The sequence below is a fragment of the Trichosurus vulpecula genome, chromosome 2 (assembly GCF_011100635.1).
Source record: "Trichosurus vulpecula isolate mTriVul1 chromosome 2, mTriVul1.pri, whole genome shotgun sequence".
Taxonomy (NCBI): domain Eukaryota; kingdom Metazoa; phylum Chordata; class Mammalia; order Diprotodontia; family Phalangeridae; genus Trichosurus; species Trichosurus vulpecula.
Window position 1 is genome coordinate 99,387,941 of NC_050574.1, and position 25,013 is coordinate 99,412,953.

The 25,013-nt window shown below is 37.2% G+C and overlaps 1 protein-coding gene across 2 annotated transcripts in view; it reads right to left on the bottom strand.

The window, feature by feature from the left end:
- Window positions 1-25,013, bottom strand: part of FNDC3A (fibronectin type III domain containing 3A) — a 193,357-nt gene that overhangs the window by 86,469 nt on the left and 81,875 nt on the right. The window contains exons 3-4 of one of the 2 annotated variants that reach the window (XM_036743459.1): window positions 24,569-24,586; window positions 24,115-24,190 (exon numbers count right to left, since the gene is read on the bottom strand). In XM_036743459.1, the coding sequence (XP_036599354.1) occupies window positions 24,115-24,190; window positions 24,569-24,586 (94 nt within the window). The remainder of the gene's footprint in view (window positions 1-24,114; window positions 24,191-24,568; window positions 24,587-25,013) is intronic. The other variant, XM_036743460.1, reaches the window with a different exon arrangement.

The following is a 25,013-nucleotide window of genomic DNA, read 5'->3' on the forward strand; positions in this document are numbered from 1 at the left end:
TCTGTATATAATATTGTTTTGCCTAAAGTCACAAAATCCTGGATCAGATAAATGACATTAAGCAGAACACGTTTTTCACACAATGGAGACCAGCTATAATCACAAAGAAAAATAGTCACAGGTACATCATATGAATAATTTTTCTATGCATTTTATTATACTCAATTTTCCACGGACAGATGACTGGGCTGGGTCTAATTTGCCTCAAATTTTTTTTAGTCATGTGTCAGGATTAAAGAATATATTAATACATTTAAATTTGATGATATAGTATGAAAGCAAAAACTGTCTTCGTCTCTAACATATTTCAATAAGATATGTACATTAAGCAATCAAGAATCAATGCAATCATAGGATTTGGAGCTAGAAGGAAACTCAGAAAAGAGCTAATCCAATCTCTTTATTTTACAGATGAAAAAAAATTGAGACCCACATAGTACAATGAAGCAGAAAAAAATTAGCAGAGAATCTATCATTCTGATTCAAGTTTACTTTGTAAAACCATGTCACTATAATAAAACAATCAAAAAATTTGCCATAACCTATTAATAAATCACTAGTTTTCACACGATGTTCAAGAGTTGAAAAGTTAGGCTCTAAATGCTATTTATTTTCATCAGTCATGGAAATAAAATGCTAAGGCCTACGATCAGCCTCCTCTTTCCCCCTCCCCAATTTTTCTCTCTTCCTTGGAGTAACTCTCACTATGAAAATCAATGCTAGATGAACCTGTCTTTAAGCTGAGGAGAAGACACACAAAAAACGGAAGAGTGCTACCAACAGCCACAGTGGTCAGCACCAATTTTCCCAAAGAAAGTTCTATGCTGGTCTCAGCGGCCCCAAAGTAGGAAAACTGTTACCTATCTGGTAAATATGAGTTACAAGGGCTTAACAAAGCATGAAGGCAAAGGAGACCAACTTTGAATTGAAGTCTTATGATAAGTAAAACCAAATGCTTCACATCTATCAGATAGGTCCCTTTTCTTCACGTCACTTACCCACATAATCTTTCATTTCCTATATTCTGATTTTGCACTTATTGTTCCTAATTATCTACCTATCTTGCTTTCTTATTTTTTCACCTTCAGTGTAATGCTTGAAATCGTACTGGTGTCTCTACAGAGGCTGAGGCCCATGAGTTCAAGTGGCAGAATAGAGAAGAATAGAGAAAATTAAGAACTGAGGTTGGCTAGATTGGTATGTTCCCCCTAACCCATTCTCTCTTTCCAATTTCCCTGCTACTGTTAAGGGCACCACCACTGTCATTTACCCAGGCTTGTAACCTTGGTCTCATCAATGACTCCTCTCACACTCAGTCCACATATCCAATCTGCTGCCACATCTTGCCATTTCTACCTTCACAACGTTTCTCATGTACATTCCCCTCTGTTCTCTCTCTCAAGGCCACCACACTGGTGCAGGTCTTATCACCTGACCCGTCTAATATTTTAATAGCCTTCTGGTTGGTCTCCCTGACTCTCTCCACTCCAGTCCATTCTCCATCTCCCAAAGTGATCTTCCTAATGGGAAGGTTTGACCATGTCATACACTAATACTCAATAAAATCCAGTGGCTCCACACTACTATGATCAAATATAAGACTTCTGTTTGGTTTAAAGTGCTTCATAACCTGGGCCCTTCCTGCTCTTCCAGTCTTCTTCTATTTTGCTCTCCTCAGAGTACTCTATGGATACAGCAACACTGATTTCCCTTGCTGATTTCCTATGATACTCCATTTCCTGACTCTGTGTAACCTCTTCAGTGGCTAACCCTCTTTCCTGAAAAGCTGGCTTCTCTGATTTCCTTCAAGACTTTAAATGCAAGAGGCTTTTACTAATTCCATCCACTATTAGTGCCTTGTCTCTGGGATTATTTCACTTAAACCGCATATCTAAACAGCTGTCTGCATGTTGACTCCCTGCTTAGAATGCAGGTTCCTAAAGGGTAGGGACCATATTTTTTTTTACTTTCTTTGTGTCTCCAGTGCTCAGCACACTGTCTGGCACTTAACATGCTTGTTAATTGATTGAAATGCATCTGTCTGTCTCTTGCACACAGACAGGCACACACGTTGATACATACTGTCCAAAAAAAACCTATGGAATGTTTGGATAGTGATGCTGAAGGAGGGATTTCTGCATGGAATGAGAAGATGAAGTTCTGTAAGATCCCAAAATGACACTGTCTCGTGAGGCAAGTTTCTTCTCACTAGGTTTCTTCAAAGAAAGGCTAGATGAATATTTATTGAGTAAAGTGTAGAGAGTGTTCTTGCTCTGACTTGATGGCCCTGGAATCTCCTTCCAACTCTGAGATACTATAAATTTTATTCTATAGGCCATAGGGTACCTGAGTATGAGTAACAGAATAAGTGGTATTTGGTTAAGATTTATCTGTAGATGTAAAAATGACAGTCTTCAATATTTTAATGGCTCTTAGACCTCACTGATATGGATACTTTCTCCAAAAGCTGCCTATCCATGCCTTCTTCTGTAAATTCAAAGTGGGTCCACACCACTGTGCTAGAATCCTTCCTCTGGACCTCTTGTACCAAAGGTGTCAAACTTGCTTCCCTCAAAACTCCCAAGTGTGGCCAGAATCAAATTAAAATGTAACTTGAAAATGTTTAACAAAATAAATAAAAATACAACATAGATGACATTAATTTGTGATTTTCTAAGTCAATATGTAGCCTATAGGGAAGGACTTATTTGTATTTGAGTTTGACACTACTATCTTAAATAGTGGCTAACGTTAGAACATGTTTGGTTTCCTCTCACTCTGCCTTTTTCCTACATGGCTGTATCACTCTTTTTGTCCCCAATAATTCATAGTTTTGATATCTTTCATCCCATTTCTTGCATTCAAATCATTGTTGATATTGTACTGCAGTCTACTTATTCATCTCTGCATTGCTCTTTGGGTGACCTGAAATTTTGATTCTTTAGAGCCATATAGCATTACCAGAAGAAAAATATCAGAAAGGTAGGTCTTTGGTTTAGGTGAAAAGATTTGGGGTTGTTGAAAACGATGTGTGATTCCCCAAATACAGTCTGGCCCACTCTCATAATCTTATCCAATTCTGGGTCTAGCTCATTGTTAATCTACAGCAGAAAGAGTGACCAGCTCAATGGGTGTCTATTTAAATGAAAACCAGATTCAGAAAGACAAGCATTCTTTTCTACTTTTTTTGGTTTTATTTTGCTTTTAAGAAGGGACTTTATGAAAGAGAAGGCTGTTCAATTATAATAACTAAGCCTGACCCAGAAGAAAAGTAGAAAAAATGTACCCCTCTCTCTACTTTACAAAGGTTGGGAACTAAGGGTGTGGAATAATACATTAATGCATATATTGCCAGGCATAGTTTATGTGTCGGTTCTGAAGAACTGTTTTTCCCCCTCTTTTTTATTCTTTATTACAAGAGACAACTCTTGGGGAAGGGAAAAATAGAAATAAAAGTGATATAAAAAATAAAAGATGTCAATAGAATTTGTATTTGTTTAAAGACAGAGTTTTAATGAAAGGAAAACAAAATCCCTGAACGCAAAACAATTTCTCCAATGAGCAACCTGTTTTCAAAAGGCACAGTCACAGAAGCAGTAAATATCAGTCACAACTTGAATATGAAAGTTCCTCTTACCCTATTGAGTAAAATCATTTTCCGATACACTATTTTCTACCACCTACCCTCCCTCTGTCCACTGAACCAAAGAAAAAAAAAACCAGTTAAGTAAAACTGACCTCTAAATCAAACCAATTTCGCAGCATATGCAACATTTCATACCTGTGGCTTCTTCCTTTTTTTTTTTTTTGTCATGAGGAGGATATGTGAGGCTCCAATACAACAAACATTTATTAAGTAACTATGTGTGAGGGACTTGAAGGAACTAGAAGAGCAAGTGGTTAACTTGCTGTCCTAATCCCCTCATTTTTTCACCTGCCACATGTGCCAAGCACTGGGAATACAATTAATAAAAAGCCAGCCCATGTCCTGAAGGAGCTTATACTCTAAAGGGGGCTATAGCATGGATATCACGTTTCATCCTCTGTTCTTTGAAATCAAGATTGCTGATCGTCAGTAATTTGTTCTTTTGCCTTTTCATCTACTTGTTTTTTCCTCTTAGACTTGGTAAGCCAAACTCTTTTGAATGGTTTTGAATCTCATTAAGAGGCCACACAATATTCTAGGACTTGATACATTCTGCACAACATCATCTACAAACAGGAAGATCTGGGAGAACAACACTCCTATTGGGAATCCTTCTTCCTTTTGGGCTTTGCAATGAACAACTTCCAAGACAGTGGCAAACACTTTTGAGGAGCATCCATTTCCTTGTTTTATGCCTTGACTTTATGCACCCTTTCCCTGATAAAAAGACTGATGATTAGTAAGAGAATTCTCAAATTATGGCATGTATTATCTCAAGGAATTTTTAACAAAAGCAAGGGAGGATCTTTAATCTTTATTTTTGTTCTATTAAATTAAATGTTTTTTATAGTTTATAATAAATATAATAGAATCTTGTATTACTTGCACATTTAGGCAATTGTGTGACTATACAGATATTGTTGTAAGGCTGTATTTGTGAAAGACTTTCTATTTCTTTTCTTATCTTAAAGATGTTCTCACTACAAATATAGCTGGTTGTCATTAAGATTTTGTAGAATTGTTAAAGAAGGAATATGTTTTGGTAGATTCTAATTTTTAAAAATTATCCAATTGGGTCCTAGTGGGGTCCAAAATACAAAAGTATTAAAAAACCCTAAAAAATTTACTTCAGGCATAAATGAGTTTTAATGACATTTCTCAACTCCCATCAAATCATTAGAAAGCATAACTCTATGATAAGTTAATTGGAGTATTTACATGCAGAAAGACACATTTCTCCAATTCACTAATTCTATTTTTATAAAATGAGAAGAATATTCAGGAACACCACAAACAAAAAACAACAATACATTCTAGGATCGATTTCTCTGTTAAGGTAAATGGAAACAATCTAGCACCTGGGCACCAAAACCACTGTCCTTTAGGAACACAGGAAAATAATTACTGATATTCAGGTCACAGTTTGAAAACAGCTTGTGTTAAAGTTAACTTAGAAGCAGACATTTCTAACTTGGAAACCCATTTATCCATAGAAATAATGTTACTGATGGTTAGGTTCTCATGCAAATCCACAAAAGCTGGCATAAAATAGTTGAAATAATACATTATAATATGAAGAGTCACCTTTTTTCTCTGAAACTTTTGGACTTAAAAAAAAAAAAAGCTAGCAACAACCCTGTAGTCAGGAGAACCTGAGTTCAGTCACTTAAACCCGATTGTCTCTCCCACCCCCACGCCCGAACTCCCCCAAAAAAGAAAAAGAGAAAGCTTTCAAGTAGTCTTCTCTTCAGTCTCCCCACCTTTCCAATATGTTCTTTACACTGCTGCCAATTAATTTTTCAAATGCACAGGTTTGACAGTGAAGTAATACAAGAAAAAGACTTTGTAAAACATAACGTCCTACATACAAGTCTGTTGGTAGTACACTTCCTTGCTCCAAAACCTTCAATGGCTCTCTAGCTCCCATGGGACAAAATACAAACTTTTTAGCATGGCATTCAAGGCTGCCTCTAGCCTAGACTCAAAATTTGTTCCATTCTGATTCAACGGAAACACTAGGTCTTAAGGATGTTTTGAAGCAAATGAAACACAACAAAATTAACGAGTACAGTTCCTATGGCCTTCCACTGTCTGCAAGATGAGTTCAATAACTGTTGGAGGTTGAGGCAGCCAGAAATGAAATTAAGGTGCTTTCTCTCCTCACAGGAGGGCACTTTTAGCTCCTCCATTCTCTCCAGAAAGCTCCCCACCCTATGCCTGAGATCACCTACCTGAGAAATTCCTTATTAGCGGTTGCCAGCTTATATAGTGTCTTAAGTTTGTGCTTCAACTACTACAACCTGTCCAATCTTTAGCCCTGAATTACCGGGCATCAACAGGCATGAGAGAGTCTTAAAAGCTGTGCCTCCTGCTGGGACCAAAAATGTCAACCCCAAGAATCCTGTAGGCTCCCAGTTTCATGAAGGAAGGAGTTAGGCCCTTCTAATCCATTGTTGACACTCATTTCTGGGCTCATGGGCAATATTGACAGTACAGTGAATAGGTGTCTACCAAATTAGGAACCATAATAGTAAGCAAATGGCTATGGATCTTGCTGAGCTGATTCTAAGTTGCTGCCGACACAGTTGCCTGCAGACCAAGGACTGGTTCCCTCACTTTCTCAGCCTTTTCTGAACCTCAAGGTCTCAACGCCAGAGTTCTGTGGATTTTGTCAGTGTCTCAAGAGGAGACTCAAAATCTGTTTATTCAGATTCTGTAAGATGCTCTTGGTCTTAAAGTTTGAACTTCAGATCATCCGCCAGGGGGAAGTTTCTTGGCTGTTGCTAGGTGATACTACATGTTAATTCTCAGCTTACCATGAAAGTCCTTTTCAAATAAGATCCAACCTGATTCACCACTACTCTCAGAATGTAGTCAGCATTCTAGATAAACTGGAAAGTCTTTTCCACTGTCTCATTCTACTCTTTCCTATTTCCATGCGTTTGTGCTCGCCATATGCCAGACTCTCTTCAACAAATTCTCCCCACATCTACAACTGCTTCAATCTTCCAGGCTTAGGTACCACCTCCTTCAGAAGAACTTCTTTGATCTACCAGCCCATAAAATGATTGCCCTTCAAGCTCCCAGTATCTTGTGCCTCTCTGGTCTAGCTACTCCTATGTACTTATCAAATTCCAATTTGTATTACTACTAATTTTCTTCCAACTAGATTCTTTAAAGCAAATATCATCATTTTAAAACCATGGATTCCTAGCATAGCAGTACGTCACATATAGTGGGTACTTAATAATTTTTTTTTAAAAATTGAATTTTTAAGCAGGTATACAGTGCTCTGTTGCTGGCTTAGCTCCAAATCCTACTGGATAACATGATCTAAGAATTATATTTTCTACAAATCCTTACTAAGAGTATACTATTTTTTTTCCTGAAATCCAGATTGTCTTGGGGGAAGAAAATAGCTATGGCTCACACCCTCTACTTAATCTCAGAAACATTACACTGATTACTAAGCAAAGAAAGGGAATGGGAAGCCTGATCACAAAGGAAGAGGTACATAAGAACAAGGGATTTGAGGGTGGTGGAAAGGGGATGGAAAGAGACCTAGCAGCAGCGAAGAAGAATTCCTCTGAAATCCTCTGGTCTATGAACAAAGATGAGGAAACTGGGTCCCGCCCTTAGGTGCATTATAGCAGTTAAAGGAAAGAAGAGGGAACTAGAAAGATTAAGGGAGAGAAGTCCCAATGTAACAACAGGAAGAACTAGAATAGTGGAAAGAACATCAGGCTTAGAGTCAGAGGATCAACTGACTTTTGCTTTCCACTCGAAGCCTCAGTTTTCTCATCTGTAAAGTGAAGGGGGATGGAGGGAACAACATAAGGAACAAGATGTTACCTAACTGGGAGCTAGTTAACACAGTGGAGGAGGTCCTAGACTTACAGAGCCAGGAAAACCTGAGTTCAAATACTGCCTCAGACTATAATAATAATAACAGCTATTATTCACATAGCACCTTAAAATTTGCACGGTACTTTGCAAATGCTTTCTCATTTGATCCTCACAACAATTCTGTGAGGTAATGCAATTATTACCCCCATTTTACAGATGAGGAAACTGAGACTGAGAGAGGTCATATGGCCTGCACAGAGTTAGTGAGTGTCATAGTAGCATTTGAGAACTGTTTGTTTATATTCCATCTTACAAGCTGTGTGACCTTGGGCAAGTAATTTGCCTTCTCTCAGCCTCTGCTTCCTCATCTGTAAAATGGGGATAACTGCACCAGCTTCCCAGGGTTTTGGTGGGGACCAGATAAAGTGTTTCAAAAACCTTAAAGTGCTATATAAATGCTAGCGATGACCACCGTTATCGTCAGCCTGATCCTCATCATCATCTAAAGTCCCTTCCAGTTTTAAATGCTACAAAGACCTACAGAATCCCCCTAGGGAATCTGTGGCTAGTGATGTGATATATATACACACACACACACACACACACACACACACACACACACACACACACACACACGTATATACGTATATATGTATTACATATACAGATATACTGAGGGAAAGAAATAAGACAGGGATGATAAGAAAAGTCTTTGTAAAAATATAATAAGTGGGGCAGCTAGGTGATACAGTGAATAGAGCACTGGCCCTGGAGTCAGGAGGACCTGAGTTCAAATCTGGCCTCAGACATTTGACACACTTACTAGCTGTGTGACCTTGGGCAAGTCACATAACCCCAATTGCCCTGCCTTTTCCCCTCTTAAAAGGAAAAAAATACATAAGAAGAAAAGGAAAAGTATAACTATTTTTAAACAGGTTTATTATTTTAAAACCAAATTATAGCCTAAAAGTTTATTTTTAAGTTACCTGTTTGGAACCTGGAATGTATTTTCCCATAGAAATATGACATGCTGGGGTTTTTGGGGTTAACCCAAAAAACTCTATTTAATCCATGACATAGAAGAAAATGTTGTTACAACACTAGCAATTAAAGAAAACCAGAAAAAGGATAATGATTAAAAACTTTGCTATATATATACAATAGAAATATTTTAATTTTTTAAAATAGCATTTTGTTTTTTCCAACTACATGTAAAGACAGTCTTCAACATTCACTTTTTATAAGATTTTGAGATTCAAATTTTTTCTCTTCTCCTTCCCACCCAGCCACCCCAAGATGGCAGGCAATTAACAGAAATATTTAAGATTAAGAAAAATCATTCCCCAATAGATAGTCAAAGGATATCAGCAAACAGTTCTCTAAATATAAACTAGGCAATTAGGTGGCTAAGTGGATATAGTGCTGGACATGGAGTAAGAAAGATCTGAATTCAAATCCAGCTTCAAACACATAACAGCCATGTAACTTGGGCAAGTCATTTAACCTCCCTCAACCTCAGTTTCCTCATGAATAAAATGGGGACAATAATAGCATCTATCTCCCAAGGTTGTTGTGAGCATCAAATGAGATTATTTTTTCAAAACTTAAAGTGCCATTTAAACACTATTATTAAGAACCATATGAAAGAATGCTCTAAATCACTAAGAAGAGAAATGAAATTCAAAACAAATCTGAGGTTTTAACTCATCCCCAGTAAAACTGAAAAGATGAGAACAATCAACGGTGATGAAAGTTGAGAAGAGTGAATATGTGAACGTCTGAGCGTTTGCGGAAAGATGGACATACCAATGCATTGTTGGTAGAGACAGGAATTGGTCCAACCATTATGGAAAGCAATTTAGAACTGTAGGAAGAGAGTGTCTCTCATATCCGTCCTTTTTGACCCAAAGATTTCATTACTCAGAATATGCCCTAATAAGTGCAGTACTAAAAGTTAAGGCCTTGTATACACCAAAGACTTGGAAACAAAGTAGATGCCCATTGGTTAGGAAATGGCAAAACAAGCTGTGGTACGTGAACATAATAGATTATTACGCTTTAAGGTACAATGAATATGAAGAATACAAAGAAGCATGGAAAGACATATAAATTGATGCAAAGTGAACTAAGCGGAACCAGGAAAAGAATATATACAATGACAACAATGTAAATGGAAAGAACAAAAAAATCAAGAGAATACTGTGAAATAATAGCACCTTACCTTGCTTCTTTGCAGAGATGAGGGACTTTGGGTGTAGAATATGGCATACATTGTCAAAACAAATTCTGATATGTAGGTTAGTTCTGCAGAATTTTCTCTTCCTCTTTTTATTCTTTCTCATAAGGAATTACTTTCTGAGAGAGGCAGGAAGACGTAAATACTGGGAATGTAGGTGATGTGAGAACAAGCTATCTTAATAAAAACGTACTTTAAAAGTCCTTAACTTGGATGCTGATGATTGGGAAAAATAAGTCAACTGTAGGTTCTGGGTGCTTTAAAGGCCTTCAGGAGTACAAGTATTTTTTTAAAGTCTAAATTTCACATTAAAACACAGTTCAACTCTTGTTTAGTAGTCTAATCGCTGTATCCATTAGCTACATCACTGGTACTACTAATGTTATTAACCATGAAAAAGTTTTTGGGGAAATAATTTTTTTTGGATCACAGATGGAATTAAGCATAATGGGGACCTGAAGAAGAGGGGAAAAAAGCAAAGAGTACTTTTCCTGTGCCACTGAAGCATAAAAGATATTATTTCAAGGGAATGTATGAGCATTTAAAAGTTGAATGGTCACGTAATGAGAATGAGATGCAAAACCCAAAGAAATATCTTATTACCTTCAAGATACTAAAGGAATAAGGGAAGTACCCAGCTTAGTGGGTAGACTTATACTGATAAGAATCCACAGAATGTTTCTGATTTGTATTTGGAGAGATTTTACTCAGCAACTAAATCACAGATGGACCAAAGTACCAATCAGTCAGTCAAGAGGTGCTAATTTAGCATCTACTACACCCAGACACTGTGTTAAGTACAAGGGATACAATTAAAAGCAAAAACAGTCCCTGCCCTTAAGTAGGACACATTCTAATAAAAGCAATAACATGCAAATAACTATGTACAGGTAAGATATAAACAGTATGAACTGGAAATAATCCCAGACAGAAGGCATAGAGGGCGGCCAGTGAAAATGCCCAGTCAGGAGATGAAATGTCTTATGTGAGGAACAACAAGGAGGTACAAGAAGACTGAAAAGATAGGAGAGGGCCAAGTTATGAAGGACTTTGAATGCCAAACAGAGGATTTTATACTTGATCTTTGAGATCAAATGACAGGAAGCCACTAGAGTTTATTTAAATAGGAGTATGACATGGTTAGACTTGTACTTCTAAGAATATCATTTTGACAGCTGAGAGGAAGATAGACTGCAACTTGGAGAGATTTGTGGTAGGAAGATCAACAAGACAGCTATTACAATTATCCAGGTGTTCTGCACCCAGGTAGTGGTTGGATAAAAGAGAGAAAGGAGCATACAGAAGAGAAGTTATGAAGGTAGCAATGACAAGACTTAGCAACTGTTTTGATATAGGAAGTCAGGTGAGAGAGAGTAGAGTTGAGGATGCCACCTAGGTTGGAAGGCTGGGTAACTGGGAGGATGGTGGTATCCTCAACGGTAATGTGGAAGTTCAGAAGAGGTGAAGAATTTGGGGAAATATAATGAGTTCCATTTTAGACATGTTGTGTTTAAGATGTCTACAGGGTGTACAGTTCCAGATGTCCAATAGGCAGTTGGAGATGTGAGTCTAGAGGTTAGGAGAGAGACTAGAGTAGGAAAAACTGATTTATAAATCATTAACACAAGCTTTTTTGTGGTGGCAAAGAATTGGAAACTGAAGGGATTCTCATCAATTGGGGAGTGGCTGAATAAATTATGGCATATGAATGTGATAGAATGTTATTGAAGGGGATGGTTCCAGAAAAACCCGGGAAGACTTTGTGTCGGTAAGCAAAATGGCCTTTGTTTTCTTTGAGTAACTCAGTTTATTTCATTAAGCCTTACTAGGTGCTGCGCCCTTGGGGCCCAAGGTAGGGCTAACTCCAGGGAGGGCCTAGTTTACATGTCTGGGACAGCAAGGCTTTTAGACCACGTGGGTTTAAGTCCGCCTCTTTGTGATGATTCATGGGGCTGGCTAAGGGGAGGTGTTAACTCCAGAGCCATGCCCTATTGTGTGTTAACCTAATTTACGTGGATGTGAACCTCCCAGGGTCCTAAGGGGAGGGGCCAACTCAAGAACCAATCAGCTCTGGTCATTCAGACGACACTTGATGATGTCAAAAACCCTATAAGAGGGGAGAAGACAGCTTGAAGATCCCTTTTTGGTTGGAGCAGCAGTGGTGGCGAGTGTGACTCTGGGCCAGCCCTTGTTTTGAGCTCTTGGGCTGAACCTAGATGTTGGTAACTATGAATTGTATTGGGTCTGTGTGTTGATGTTTGTAATTTGTTTGTATTTTGTTCTGAAGTTCAGGGTGCTGGGTTTTTCCCCTGAACTAAATGAATGTTCTGAAGTTCAGGGTGCTGGTCTCTTCCCCTGAAGTAAGTGAATGAATCTGTATTTGGTCTGTCTGTTGATGCTTGTAATTTGTTTGTATTTATTCTGAAGTTCAGGGTGCTGGACTTTTCCCCTGAACGAACTGAATGCTGTCTGTATGCTTCCCTGAACTAACTGAATGCTGTCTGTATGCTGGATTAAAGTAAGCTTGTCAACCCCTTCACCTTGCTTTCCTTGGTTAAGCAGATCAAAAGAACCTGTGCTTTCCCGGCTTGCCGGCAGCTTTCTGGGTGCTGGCTGTGGGTGGATCTTACACCCCCACAGAAGCTGCTACCTGGATTGTTAAAACAGACTTTTACGAACTGATGCCAAGTGCAATGAGCAGAACCAGACGTTTTCACAACATCAATATTGTAAAGATAACCAACTGTGAAAGCCCTGGTAATTCTGATCAATGATTCCAAAGAACTCATGATGAAAACTGTTATCCATCTCCAGACAGAGAATGTGCAGAGTGTAGTTTGAAGCATACATGCTCTTTCCCTTTTTTCTTTTTTAATTAATTATTTTTAGTTTAAACATTCAGTTCTACAAGCTTTTGAGTTCCAAATCTTCTCCCCCTCCCTTCCCTCCCTGCTCCGCACCCCCAAGACAGCATGTAATCCGATATAGGCTCTACATATACCTTTGCATTAAACATATTTTCACATTAGTTATGTTACAAAGAAGAACCGTAACCAATGGAATGAACTACAAGAAAGAAGAAACAAAAGACAGAGAGAGAGCAAATAGCATGCTTCCATCTGCATTCAGATTCCATCATTCTTTCTCTGGATGTGGATAGCGTTTTCCATCATGAGTCTTTTGGAGCTGTCTTAGGACCTTGCATTGCTGAGAAGAGTCAAGTCTATCAAAGTTAAGTCATCACACAATGTGGCTGTAACTGTGTATAATGTTCTCTTGGTTTTGCTCCCCTCACTCAACATCAGTTCATATATGTCTTTCCAGGTTTTTCTGAAGTCCACCTGCTCATCATTTCTTATAGCACAATAATATTCCAATATATTCATATACCATAGCTTGTTCAGCCATTCCCCAGTTGATGGGCATCCCCTCCATTTTCAATTCTTTGCCACCACAAAAAGAGGTGCTATAAATATTTTTGTACATGTGGGTCCTTTTCCCATTTGCATGATGTCTTTGGGATACAGTCCCAGAATTCGTACTGCTGGGTCAAAGGGTCTTTTTTTTTTTAAATCTCCTGGGATATGGCTAATGCAGAAATGATTTATACGACTTAAAATGCATAATGAGTATTATACCTCTTTCTCAATGGATGGGGAAGGAAGAGAATTTGGAACTGAAAACTAAAATTAAAAAAAAAAGAAAGAAAAAATAAAACCATCAGCATAAAGACAATAATTGAATCCATGGGACCTGATATGACCACCAAGCAAACTAGCAGAGAGGAAGAAGACAAGAGGTTTCAGGACGGAGGCCATCAGCGGGCATGACCTAGATGAAGACCCAACCATCTAGAATGAGAAGGAATGCTCAGAAGAGTAGGAGGAGGCAACAGGAGAGAAAGAGTAGGAGTAGTGTCAGGAAACATAAAGAGAACAAAATATGAAGAACAGGTTGAGCAACAATGTCAAAAGTTGCAGAGAGGCCAAGAAGGTTGAGATGGAGAAATGGCCCTTAGTTATGGCAAATCAGGGAATGTATGCTAACTTTGCAGTGTAATTTAGGTCACCTCAATTCCACAAACAGAACCTATTTACATATTTCAAAACTAACTTTCTGAATTTCTCTAACATAAATGATGTTTTCATCTTAGCAAGAAGAAATCTAAAAAGGTAAATAGTTTCACTTAACCTGACTTTTAATTACAAAATATGGCCAATCTAAGTTTTTAAGCAGCACAGTTTCAAGGTCAAAACAACGGGACCTGTGTGGTGGCAAAGAACTTGGTAATTGAGGGTTTCCCCATCAACTGGGGAATGGCTGAACAAGTTGTGGTATATGAATGTAATGGAATAGCATTGTGCTATAACAAATGATGAGCAGGCAGATTTCAGAAAAACCTGGAAAGACTTATTTGCATGAACTGATGCTGAGTGAAGTGAGCGAAACCAGGAGACCACCGAACACAGTAACAGTAAGACTGTGGGATGATCAACTATGATAGACTTAGCTCTTCTCAGCCATACTATGATCTAAGACAATTCCAAAAGACTCATGACGGAAAATGCTACCCCCATCCAGAGAAAGAGCTATGGAGTCTGAATGCAGATTGATGCATATTATTTTCACTTTTTTTTGTTTTGTTGTGGCTTTTCCCTTTTGTCCTGTTTCTTCTTTCACAATATGATTAATGTGGAAATTTACCATGACTGCACATATATATAATCATATATATAATATATATAATATATATAATCATATATATAATATCAGATTGCTTGCCATCTTCAAGAGAGCGGGGAGGGAAGGGAGTGAGGGAGAAAAGTTTGGAACTCAAAATCTTATAAAAATGAATGGTGAAAACTATCTTTACATGTAATTGGAAAAAAATAAAATGCTATTTACAAAAAAAAAGGAGACATTGGTTTTCAAAATTTTTAGTCTCAGGGCCCTTTGTACTGTTCAAACTTATTGAGGTCCCACAAAATTTTTTTGTTTATGTAGATACCCTTGCAATATTTAACATGTTAGAAATTAAAACCAATAAAACTTAAAACTATTAACTCATTTGAAATGTCAACAAACCCATTACATGTTAAGATAACATTTTAATTGAAAAATAACAATTTTCAAGAAAAAAATGAGTGGCACTGACAATTTTAAAAAAAGAAATCCCTGGTCTAATAGCAGATAGCTGTTATCTGCTTCTAGATGCAATCTATTAAGTCAGTCAATAAACACCTATTAGATATCTACTATATGCCAGACACTGTGCTAAGCATAAGGATACAAAGTAAGGGAAAAGGCAGTCTCTGCTCTCAGGTAGTTTACATGCTAAGGGGAGACAACATACAATGGACTATGTGAAAACAAGATATCTGCAGTATTGATAAATTGGAGATTATCAGAAAATCAACAGAGTGAAGGGAGATTAGGAAAAGCCCTTAAAGATAAGATTTTAGACTTTAGATGAGACTTGAAAGAAGTGTAGAAAGAGAGAAGAGTTATCTAGGAGAAGAGGGGGCAAATCACTTAACTATTGCTTGCCTTGCTTTCCTCATCTGTACAATGAAGGTGATAATAGAACCTTCCTCCTAGGGCTGTTGTGAGGATCAAATGAAATAACAATTGTTAAGCGCTTAGCACAGTGCCTGTTAGCTATTATTATTATTGTAAAGAAAGGGACTGATTATATCAAAGTCCACAGAGAGGTCAGGAAGGATGAGCACTGAGAAAAGGCCATTTGAATTGACAATTTAGGGATCACTGTTAACTTCTTAGAGAGCAGTTTTAGTTGAATGACGAGGTTATGTTGCAATATGTTGTTTTAGTTGAAGCGTATGGAGATATTTCAGTCTCTTACAGATATGTAGTTGGACAAGGAAGAAGTATTTTAATAGGCAAATAACATCTATCATTAAAATATTTTTACTTTACAGATCCCTTGAAAGGGGATCCATCGACCATATATGTTAAGAACCTGTGGTCTACAGATTGGTGATTAACAATCACCTACACTGTAATCTAGCCTTAACTTATGTGTCATCACTAGAAAAATCTAGATAACTTGTCTTCTGCCCTCTAATACTTAATTTTTATTACTTTTTCTGATGAACACACATTTTATTTTTTTCTCTCCTCCCCCCACCGAATAATTTTTTTAAAAAGAAAAAGAAAACCCTTACAAAAATGCTTAAAGCAAAACAAATTTCCACAATGCCCATGTTCAGATATATATCATACCCACACCCACACAATGTTAAGTAAGGTTGGGCATACTTTCAAACTGCTTAATAGAATGGCTGGGCCAATTCACAGCCCACCAAATGTGCCCATTTTCCCACAATCCCTCTAATATTTGTCATATTCGTTTTTGTCAATTTTACCAATCTGATGGGTATGAGGTGAAACCTCACAGTTGATTTCACACTAGACTTTCAAAATACATACTAATAGTCCCTCAAACTCTAACTTTCCAGTTCCTCAAATTACTCATTTGCCATGACCTACTCTCAATCTCAATTCCTCTTGTCCCTTTCGTGCACCAACCAGTTCAACCCTACACTCTTCTTTTCTCATGAGTCCCTTGCTTCTTTATCCTACTGCCCATTTTACCTTGCCAAGAAAGTATTAGAGCTTTCTCACTATCATGAAACTGTGTTGACTGAATCTACTACAAAAAGTATGTTACATAATCTCAACGAGGCTCTCATGCAGCAAGGCAATCTTTTTGTACCTCCCTAATTTAGATTCACTCTCACACTTATGAGAGTGACTTTTTCAAACCTTTTCTTCTCTCCTGAAATACCTCAGAGCTCCTCTTGCTCCTAACCTCTCAACTAAGAGCCTTGCCTCCAGACAAAGCAAAAGCAATAATAGACATAATAAAAAGTGGTAACTAGGGAAATATATTTTGCTAAAAGGTACCATAGATTAGGAATTAGTAATGAAACTAAAAATAGATACACCAAATAGCATGGCATCTAAATTCTTGAAGGAAATGTTAAATGAGTTACATGAGGAAATGGACAGCAAAACAACAGTAATGGGGTCCTTAATCTACCCTTCTCAGACCTAAATAAATCTAACCATAACATAAATCAGAAAGAAGTTAAGGAAATGAATAGAATTCAGAAAAGTTATGTAAGATAGACTTTTGTAGAATATTAAATGGGTTATAGAAAGGAATATACCTATTCTGAACCACGTATGGCACCTTCACAAAAACTGACCATGTAGAAGGGTAGGGCTGTCCAACCTTAGGTTTTTATTTAAACAACAGACAATATATTTTGATTTGCCATTTTAGTGAGAACTCTGCGATAGCTCAGCTTCATTTACTGAAGCATTAATGTAAATTTCCATGCTTGTAGGTGGGCTGCATTTTGGACAGCCCTGTAGTAGGGCATTAAAAACCTTACAAATACAGAAAGGTAGAAATATTAAATATACCATTTTAGACCATAATATGATAAAATTACATTCAATAAAGGACATTTGGAGTTTTTTTAAAAAAAGCCTTGCATCAGAGTTCATTGAAAAAAATGAAGGCTATCTGCTGAGATCTCCCTCTTCTCCCCTCCTGCTCATCTTACACCATTCAGATGACTTCTGCTACTGTCTCCTTCTTCACCTCTGTCTAACAAGAAGAGGCAGGCCTTTTCCTTGTCAAGGCAAATTTCTCTACATACAGAAATAATGCCATTTCTGCTTGCCTTCTATGGCAGATTATCCTCTCTCTATCAACCCCTCACTATCACTAATCTTCAATATCTCTTCTTCATTGGCTGCTTCCTTACTTCCTATAAACATGCTCATGTCCTCTCCCAGCTTCAAGAAACTCTCTGTTGATCCAACTGCACTTGCTATTATCCTATTCACAGATGGGGAATCTGCAGCCTCAAGGCCACGTGTGGTACTCTAGGTCCTCAAGTGTGGTTCTTTGACTGAATCCAAACTTCACAGAACAAATCCCTTTAATAAAAGGATTTGTTCTGTAAAACTTGGACTCAGTCAAAAGGCCACAACCAAGGCCTAGAAGGCCACATGTGGCCTCAAGGTCACAGGTTCCCCACCTGTAGCTTTCCTCCTATGAGATGGCTATATACAACTGGTGCCTCCACTTCCTTTCTTCTCACTTTCTTCTTAAATCACCATCTGGCTACTGACCTCACATTAAAGGTCAATTTTTAAAGGCACTATTTGTTAAATGGAGATGAGACTTGTGAATATGTGTTATAGAGCAGTGGTGCTAAACTCAAATAGAAATGGGGACAGTAAACCGTACACACGGAACACTTTGGCAAGATATCAACTTAGAAAACCACATATTAATATTATCTACATTCTACTGTAGCCTGGAGCTGATAAGATCTGAGTTCAAATCTGGACTTGGAAACTTACTAGCTGTGTGACCCGGGGCAAGACACCTCACCCTGTCTGCCTCAGTTTCCTCATCTATAAAATGAATTGGAGAAGGAAACTGCAAATCACTCCAGTGTCTTTGCCAAGAAAACTCCAAATGGAGGGTCATGAAGAATCAGATATGACTCAACAACAACAAATGTTCTATTTTTATTTATTTTGTACATTTTAATCTGGTTTGGATGCACTGAGGAGTGTTACCACCTCAGTATTTGACACCTCTGTTATACATGGCTTCTTGTAGCCATATCTTCAAAGCAGTGTAACAAATGGTAGGAAGGAACTGGGGATGTTTGGCCTACAGAATAAAATGACATACGGGGTGGAAGAGAGCTGCAATGTGATGATAAGTACCTGAAAGTATATGAAAGGTTATTGTATAAAAGAGGAATTTCAGACTCATTTTGTTGGGCCTTAGAGAGCTGAACTAGGAGCTATGAGTGAAAGTTTTCATGACACTATTCTCTCCTGATTCTCTTGCTCAATGGAACACTCTTTCTTAGTTTCCTTAGCTGGCTCTAAATCAAGGTCATGTCCGCTTAATTGTGAGTGGTTTCCCAGGCTCTGTCCCAAGACCTCTTCTTCTCTTTTCCCTCTATGCTATTTTGCCTGGTGATCTCAACTGGCTCCCATGGATTAAATGATCCTCTCTAAACACTGTGCAGAATTCAAATATGAATAAGACATGATTTCATTATAAATCTCTGGAAAATGGTCTGACGATGGGACCTAAGTCAGGCACCAGGAAGACTTTTAGGAAATATTCCTATTTCCTTAATCTTTCTTTTCTTCCCTTCATCCCCTACTCTCAAAACCATCACCAATACTATATAAGAATATATGCTGAATGCATATACATTAAAATGGTAAGTTTCACTTTCTTTCACAATCCCAACCACATCTTCCAACATAGCTCACTCAAAAACTAGCTGATAACCATCTATTTTATGTGGAGGTCCCTTCTTACTCTCAGAAACACCCTAACATTAATATTAATGATGACTATGATGATAGCATTTATACGACACTTTAAAGTTTGCAAAACATTTGTTATTCTCATTTCACAGATAAGGAAACTGCGACTGAGTTACCCAGGGTCACACAGCTAGTGTCTGGGGCTGGATGCAAACCCAGGTCTAGTGTTCTGCACCACCTAGCATTGCTTCTCTTCCTACCTACTCTGAACTTCTCCCTAAAAAAAAAAAATCAAGCTTAATAGGATAGTCTTTAACACAGAAAAGATCTCTATGAAGACAGCATGGTTCGTGATATGACGCTTTCTTCAAAAAACATTTATTGGATACCTACTATGTGCATGTCACTGTGCTGGGACTGACCAAAAAGATTATAGTAATTCTCGCAGCACATCTCTCCACACTTGACACCTCAACACGCTATAAGAACACCCTACATCTCACTAGGACAGCATAAAAACAATTATAATCGTTAAACCAACTTAAAAATACAGCTTCCAATGGTATCAATGCAATGTCAAAATATATGGAGGAATGACCTTAGGACAGTGGGTAGAATCCCGGTGGAAGATTTAAAAGAGGACATGGCCAAGAAGCCCGTAGGATGAAGGATGGAAGAGTTCTGATCTGCACCATTAGAAGAAATATTCACATTGACGAGATTCTAATTTCACAAGTCTACTTACTGGAGAGCTTATAACCATTTATATAGGAGCTCTGAGAAAGCAGAGAGCACTTCAGGATCAGGTGGTCAAGGAAACAGCAGGAATATAAACTGGTTCTTGAAGGGGGAATTTAGATATATAACAGAACACATGATCAAGTGCAAGTTAACAGCAAAATTGGGGAAAATGCAAGAGCATGTTAAAGGTACAATAAATAATAAGTTAGCTAGAACCTAAGATTCGTATGTAGATAGAAAGAGGTAAACCGTTTAATGAGTTTATAAAATATTAAGTATTTGTTCTTCCCTACTCAATTTGTCATGCAGTTAGGTTTTTACATCTGATATGCTACTACTTCCACAAATCTATGACCTCCAGCTTTTAATATGATTAACTAATTACCTGGTACTTTATAAGAAAGTTATCTTTCAGGAAAGATGTCATTTCAATGACAAGAAGAATCTCGTTCTATGCTTTTACCCTATCTTATTTTAAATCATCCCCTCAGTTCTAGCACCTAACACTACAGTTATGAAATCAAATTTTAAAAAATTAGTTTGATTTGAAACAGGTCAGCTTGATTTAATGCGCTGTAGGATAGTTAAAGGATCACAGAATCTAGAGTCTGAAGCTGTAAGGGACCTCAGAGGTCACATATTAAAACCTGCTTTGGAATATAATTTTTTACAAAAGGTTTGCTATCATTCTTCACTATAAATGTAAAAAATTTCTCACAACTTAGATATTTCATTTTCAGAAGTTACCTATTACATTATAAACAGTGATTTATTTTAAAAATTCTATCTATCCATCAGAAAACTGAATGACTTTTGCTCTTCCTCCTCCACTCTTATCCCCCCAAAAATTAATTATGAAGTAATAGCAAGCTCAACAACCTTCTTTAATTCAGTAGATTACTTATGGATGTTTAAGGGAATATATGTCCTTCCTCTGATAGGTAAAATGCACTACCATCAAGGTAAATAAAACACAACAAAATATTAAATTCTTTGTAACTTTCAATGTGACCAGATTGTGAATCATTGCAAAATATCATCTCAAAAGTCTGTCTATTCTTGTTTCCTGTTTTCATCAAGTATGCCCTAGATGTATGGACATACCATTCTCATAAAAATTTTATAAGGATGAAGTAGCAGGTGTAATTCAGGTTTACATAACATTTCAAGGTTTACAAAATGCCTTGAGAAGCAGAAGTACTACCTTATATATCAGAACATAACTTATTATGTAATCTTAGGTACCCTTAAAAAAAAGCGATGGTATATTTTTTCCCTCTCATTCTTTAGGAATCTTTTCTGTTTTGAAATATACTGAGAATCAATCCATGAAAGCATTTAAAACTGCCATTGCCAGGATCGAATTCATATACATATGTACTGGGTCAAATCTAGCCATTCTTTCCAACTTTACCTCGTCAATTGTCATGACACCTTCTACACATAGTACATTTAAGACTGAGGTGGTAAAAATGGCTGGAAAATCTAATTTTGTTATTCACATAACTTTTCTACAACTTCATTCTTCGTAATGAAAGCTGCTGTTTATAAATTCTAATTAACGATATAGAAGTCTGTCTTTTTATCCACTTCAGTAATACTGAAAGGGAGGATAACCAAATGAAGGAGGTATTGTAAATATATTCATAAAAATAAAACTACCCCTAGGTAATAATTGACATGAGGTACTAGAAAGAAGAATCGATAACATGAACTTTAAAATTATATTTCCTTTTGTCAATCAATCAACAAACATTTTCCAAGCACTGTTCTAGATGGACACTGTGCTAAATGCTGGGAGTACATGAAAAAGCAAAGTGCCTGCCCACAAGGAGCCCACAGTCCAATCTGGAAGACAATGTGCACATAAACAGGTATATACAAGAGATTTTGTTGTTTAGTTGTTTCAGTAGCATCTGACTCTTCATGATCCCTTTTGGGGTTTTCTTTGCAAAGATCCTGGTGTGGTTTGCCATTTCCTTCTCCAGCTCAGTTTACAGATGAGGAAATTAAGGCAAACAGGATTAAGTGATTTGCCTAGGGTCACATAGCTAGTTAAGTGCCTGAGCCTGGCTTTGAACTCATGAAGATGAGTCTTCCTGATTCCAAGCATAGTGCTCTATCCACTGTGCCACCTAGCTGCCCTACCTGAGAGAGAGAGAGTATGTAAAATATAATTTTGGAAGAGAAGGCATTAAAAGTCCCAAATGGGAGTGGGAGGACCTCCTGCAAAAGGTGATGTTTGCTGAAGGAAGCTAGGGGAGAAGAGGCATAGATGAAGAAGAGAAAGACCATTCCAGGCATGGGGGACAGAGCTCTTAATGCCTTCCCCTAAGATTATTTCCCAAGTGTTCTCTCTATATCTTATAAATACCAAGTTATTTATATATTATCTCATTAGACTTAAAACTCCTTTAGGACAGTGTCTGTTTTTAATGCAATAATATCATGTACTGTTCTTCAGGGGACCAGAGAAAGAAAGAAACACCGGTGAAAAACAACAGCTGGTGGCAGTGGACACTGAAGCAAGAAAGTCAACAAAACACTGGTGAAAAACAACAGCTGGTGGCAGTGGACACTGAAGCAAGAACGTCAATGTACAGGATTCAAGAAAGAAAAGAAGTGGGTAGTTAGGGAGCTGCATCAAACAAAGAAGTGTTCCTGGAGTTTACACGAGCTGAAGGCTCTGCTCCCATAAACTCTACTCTTTTGTGCCTAATTTCCATCACTAATATCTCTAGTTTCTCATCTTGATGGTCAGATTCCTGACACTATTTTCCAAGCACTGTGTTAAACACTGTAAACACAAGTACAAAAAAGTGTGACAACAGTATCAGCAACGCTGCGTGATGATCAACTATGAACAATTCAGCTCTTCTCAGCAACACAATAATCCAAGACAAGTACAAAGAATTCACAAAGGAAAATGCTATCCATATCCAGATAAAGAACAGATGGATGCTGAATGCAGTTTGAAGCATATTTTTTCTTCACTTTTGTTTCTTGTGGTTTTTAAAAATCTGTTTCTTCTTAACAACAGTGCCTAATATGGAAATATGTTTTACAAGATAGTACATATATAAACCATAAAAAAGTGTGACAATCCTTGCCCTCAAGGAACTAAAGTAGTATGCATTCCCAGTGTCTTGCAATTAGGGAAAGGTAGAGGAATCACTCTGGATTAAGATGGTATTTGAAAAGTTTATTCTTGTTGGAACATTGAGAACATTTCCCCATTGAAAAACTGTTAATATAGTGTGATTAGATACTATTAGTATGGTATGTAATGAGCTAAGCATGCTTTTATGGGCTGAACTAAAAACTTCAACTAAATATCTTTTGTGTCATGGACTCCATTAGCAATCTGATGAAGCCTACGGATCCCTTCTAAGGATAATGTTTTTAAATGCATAAAACAAAATATAGAATTACAAAGGAAATGAATGGCAATGAAATACAGTATGGAGTCAGGAATATTACACGTGATCTACTGGCAGGTCTAATAACTATAGCAATTTCTAAGTAGTGATAACTATAAACACTATTTTGAGATATCTCTGACAACTTTAATATGATATGAAAATCTCTATGATTTCTATTTGTAATGGTTGTATGTACTGCTGATATAACTGTGGTTTGTTGTCTATATCTATAATTGAAGAAAGTGCTAGATTGCAGCAAGTTAGAGAGGTAATTTTTTCCTCATGCAAGTTGAAAGACCCCATGAAATCTACCCATAAACATCAGGCTAAGAGCTCCTGCTCTAGAGAATGTTACTGCAGAGTATGTTGGTCTAAACACAAGTCTCACATTTTTTCCAACTCTGGTTTATATAATGCTTGAATGAAAAACTAAAATTGTGCTGTTAGTACTTCAAAAGCTTTTGATGGTAATTCCTGCTCCCATAAAATTAAAATTCCCATAAAATTAAAACTCTTTGATGGATGGCTTAGTAGCTAGAGTTAAACTTCACCGGGAAGAACAGCTCCAAAGTTATGCTGCTTTTTAAATGCAATGGATGATATAAAAATAGTGATACAGGTAGTAGTGACAAAAATGAAAGACAGCTTTATTTGAAATGAAAGACACATTTCAGTTAAGTATTTCAAAATAGTAATTTTGTATGACTTTCATTATATACCTACATTATTTTATATAACACACACATATGCATATATCTTCTTCTGTTCTCTCTCCTCCTCCCCATCCACACCTCCCCACCAGTTTCCAAAGAGCTCTTAATTTTAAGTAGGGTTGTCTATATTTGGACTAAATGGTACCTCAGGCTCAGAATTACCAATCTTACCTGTAATGCATTGAATGTGTCCATCTTCTCTTCTTATCGTAAATGCTTCCCCTGGGTTAACTTGCACCAGAATAACCTTAAAATAAGTGGGGGAGGGGGGAAAAGTATTAACTAAAACAATGACAGAAGAGAAGCATTTTAAAATGTGCTGTTTTCCAGCTATGAGAAGATGCATTTCTCCCTATGAGGTATTCTGACATGGGTGACAAGAGGAAACATATACACTGGTAATTCAGGTAATTCAAGTTTGTTAAAAGTACACAAACACCAGATTTATTTTAAAAATAGACTTTCAGCAAACTTAACTACTCAAAACATAGTCAAGAACGCAAAAGTAAATTAAAAAGAAAGCTAATAGACAGTAATGATAAAACTTATGTACTTTACAGCAAGCCCTCACCCAGACAACTGGCTATACTATAAGGAAATGGATTAAGAGAAGCAGTATACTTACATTTGTGAAAAGGGACAGCTGACAGCAAAAGGAAGAGACAAAAGCAATTGGGATCTATTTTAGTATAGTGATAAACAAATACACACATCTTAACTACACAACACAATTGACACATTACAGTAACTGATGGCTAACTCAGGTTTAGTACATTCATGCATTATTGTATATTAAAAAACATTTCATTCCATTAACACGTTAAGCACTACTTGCTATATGCAATGCACTATAATATCAGAGAAGTATAATACGAAGCACCGTGTGATAGGGGCAAAGTATATAAAGTAGTTAAGTGAATGAGGGGAGAGAAAGCACTTTGAGCTAAGGGGGAATCAAGGAAAACTTCATGAAGAAACTGTCATTAGAGGTGAGACTTGAGGGAAAAAGAATTTAAAGAGATATAGATGAGGGGACAGTGAAATTTAGGTTTGGAGAAAGACTAATGTGA